Raw genomic sequence first — 3,386 nt, forward strand, 5'->3', positions numbered from 1 at the left:
TATAAAGTTTAAAAAGTTACTTGAAAATGCTGAAAAGCCCTTATACGAAGGATGTCTCAACTTCACAAAGTTGTCTGCAATTGTGCAGTTGTTTAAGTTGAAGAGTAAGCACGGTGCATCAGACATGTTTTTTAATGAATTGTTACCCTTGTTAAAGGACATGCTTCCCAAAGAAGGTAATTTAATGGCGAGGAGTACATATTAGGCAAAGAAAATATTGAAAGCAATGGGTTCAGGGTACACAAAGATACATGCATGTATCAACAACTGCATTCTTTATTGGAATGAGTACAAGGATGAAAAAGTGTGTCCTACTTGTAAAGCACCCAGATGGAAAGTTGACAGGGATGGTAAAGTTTACGAGAATGTTCCAGCAAAGGTATTGTGGTACTTCGACATCATCTCAAGATTTCAGCGGCTGTTTCAATCGAAGCACACAGCAGAAGATTTGATATGGCACGATGCCACTAGAAACAAAGACGGTGTTTTACGTCATCCGACAGACTCACATGCTTGGAGAGAGATAGATAACAATTTCCCAGAAATTAAAGGTGATCCAAGAAATCTGCGGTTAGCAGTTTCGGCTGATGGAGTTGATGTAAACACAGGCACCAAACATCACAGTGTATGGCCAGTTTTGGTTGTGATTTACAACCTTCCACCGGGGCTGTGTATGAAGAGAAAGTTCATCATGTTGTCGTTACTTATAGATGGTGCGCCAGGAAACAACATCGATGTCTTTTTAGAACCTCTTGTTAAATATTTTCAATTCTTATTTGAGAAGGGAAAGAGAACATGGGATGCATATGCCCAAGAAATGTTTACTCTACGTGCAGTTGTTTTGTGTACGATAAACGATTATCCTGCTCTTGGTACACTATGTGGTTGTCGCTATGCTGGATATCATGGTTGTGTGGTGTGTCGGAAAAAAACGCACAGTATTAGGCTTCATGACTCAAACAAGAATGTTTATGTTGGTTATAGAAGATTTTTACCCTATGAGCATCCGTTCAGAAGGCATAAGGGGGCATTTGGCGGAAAACAAGAGTGGGAGACTGCTCCAGAACCAATGACCAGGGAAGAAATGTATGAGGAGGTAAAATGTATAAAGAATTCATGGGGAAATAAGGGGACGAATACTCAAGGGGAAGACGTGCAGGTTACACCTGGAAAAGGTGGAAAGATGAAGCGCATCAGAAAAACGAAAATTGAGCGCATCAGAAAAATATCAAAAGAAGTCGATAGGTCAGGTGAGGAAGAGGAAGGCATGGAAACCACTTACTGGAGCAAGTACAACATATGGCAGAGACTACTTAGATATTGGCGCTATAATGATGTCCAACATTGTATTGATTTCATGCATGTCGAAAAGAATGTGGCACAAAGTCTTGTTGGAACGTTGCTGCACAACGGGAATACAAAAGATGGATTAAATGCCAGAAAGGATTTGGTGCGTTTGGGGTTAAAATCGGAGTTACACCCTAAGACAGATGACAAAGGAACGATACTTCCCGCAGCATGTTATACATTAACTACGGAAGAAAAAGACATATTCTTGGAGACACTATCCGAGTTAAGAGTTCCAGAAGGGTATTGTTCGGATTTTTCCACCCTTGTGAACCTAAAAGAGCGTAAGCTGATCGGACTCAAATCACATGATTACCATATGCTTATGCAACAATTTTTTCTCGTCGCTATTCGATCAATTATGCCTACACCTGTGAGATATGCTATTATCAGGTTTTGTTTCTTTTTCAGATCAATATCTGCCAAAGAAATCATGGTGGAAGAGCTAGATAAATTGCAAGAGGATCTCTGTGTGACGTTATGCTTACTAGAGAAGTATTTTCTTCCATCCTTCTTGACATCATGATTCATTTAACTGTACATCTTACCAGGGAAGTGAAGTTATGCGGTCCGGTTTGCTTTAGATGGATGTATCCTTTCGAAAGGTGTATGAAGGTTATAAAGGGGCATGTGCGAAACAAGAATCAACCTTGTGGATGCATTGCCGAAGAGAATGTTGCAGAAGAGACGATTGAGATATATTGTGAGTACCATAAAAGCATCAGGACAATTGGTATTCCACTAGATAGGCATAATACATCTCAGGAGGGAGAACCGTTATCAGATGAAGAGCCGTGTATAGTTACCCCTGAACAGTTGAGACAAGCACATTTCTATGTAATGCAGAACACGCCTGAAATTGAGCCTTACATAGAGTAAATATTAATTTGTTTTTTTTTTCCTGTTTCTTTTCCTGTTTTTTTTTTTGGTACAAAGTATAATAACATTTGGTTATTTTACATACCAGCCGACACAAGCTATATTTGGAAACTAACTATTCTACTAAAAAGCGAGCATGGCTGGAGAAAGAGCACTCTAACACTTTTGGCGCTTGGTTAAAAAATGAGGTAATAGGTCATAGAAAAAGTGTCTTGTTTGATGTGTTATATTCCTTTAAAGTCAAGGTTCATCCTAATAATGAATTTCAGGTTGAAAAAGAGTTGGCAGACGACAGAGAAAGTATCTCAGAGAACTTAAGATGGATATCACACGGCCCGCACTATGAGGTAACGAAATACACTGTATATCGCATCAATGGATATCTATTCCACACAAGATCCCGTGATGGTAGAATTCACCAGAATAGTGGGGTTAGCGTTGCAGCAAATGACATGCACATATCTAGAGATGATGACGTTACATATGGTAAAGCCTCTTATTATGGTGTCTTGCAAGAGATATGGGAGTTAGATTACTGTGAAAGAAAAGTTCATCTTTTCAAGTGCAATTGGGTTGATAATAAACGTGGGGTCAAAAGAGATGCTCTTGGCTACAAGATTGTTGACCTTACTATGTTGGGATACAAAAATGATCCTTTTATTTTAGCCTCACAAGCTAAGCAGGTATTTTATGTCAAAGACCAGTTGGATAAGAAAAAGTCTATTGTTTTTGTGGCACCTCCCAAAAATTATAGAGATGACGATGGCAACGATGAGGAATTCAGTACAGTAATCTTTTCTGGGAATGATAATATCTTGCCGTCTGTAGATCCACAAGACTTGGGTAAAAAATCCCGAAATGATTACTTCCGAACTGACTGCCGAGGTTTACTTATACGCAAGCCAAAATGACACACTCCCGCAGGTACGTCACTTTATTTCCTTTAATCTGTGGTTATTCGGTTAGTGACATGATATTGAAAGAACGATAACGATGGAACTTATGTTTAATCCTGTTCCTTAGCATGCTTTCTGTATATTTGCGTGCTTTATTCTTTGTAAAATAAATAACATCATTTTATCCGTGTCTCATACGGAACTTCAATTGAAATTGCTACTACTGTACTTTACAACTTGCTACTCTGGTCACTTTTAAATAGA

At 38.8% G+C, this 3,386-nt stretch overlaps 1 protein-coding gene across 1 annotated transcript; it reads left to right on the forward strand.

Annotated features, from left to right (window-relative positions):
* Positions 1–226: 226 nt before the first annotated feature.
* LOC113326471 lies at positions 227–3,137 on the forward strand. Its single transcript, XM_026574195.1, has 6 exons — positions 227–625; positions 785–1,590; positions 1,759–1,842; positions 1,899–2,222; positions 2,315–2,414; positions 2,496–3,137. Exons 1-6 carry the CDS (start codon positions 227–229, stop codon positions 3,135–3,137), a joined length of 2,355 nt encoding a protein of 784 aa, XP_026429980.1.
* The last annotated feature ends 249 nt before the right edge of the window (positions 3,138–3,386 follow it).

This window comes from Papaver somniferum, unplaced genomic scaffold, assembly GCF_003573695.1.
Source record: "Papaver somniferum cultivar HN1 unplaced genomic scaffold, ASM357369v1 unplaced-scaffold_10, whole genome shotgun sequence".
Taxonomy (NCBI): Eukaryota; Viridiplantae; Streptophyta; class Magnoliopsida; order Ranunculales; family Papaveraceae; genus Papaver; species Papaver somniferum.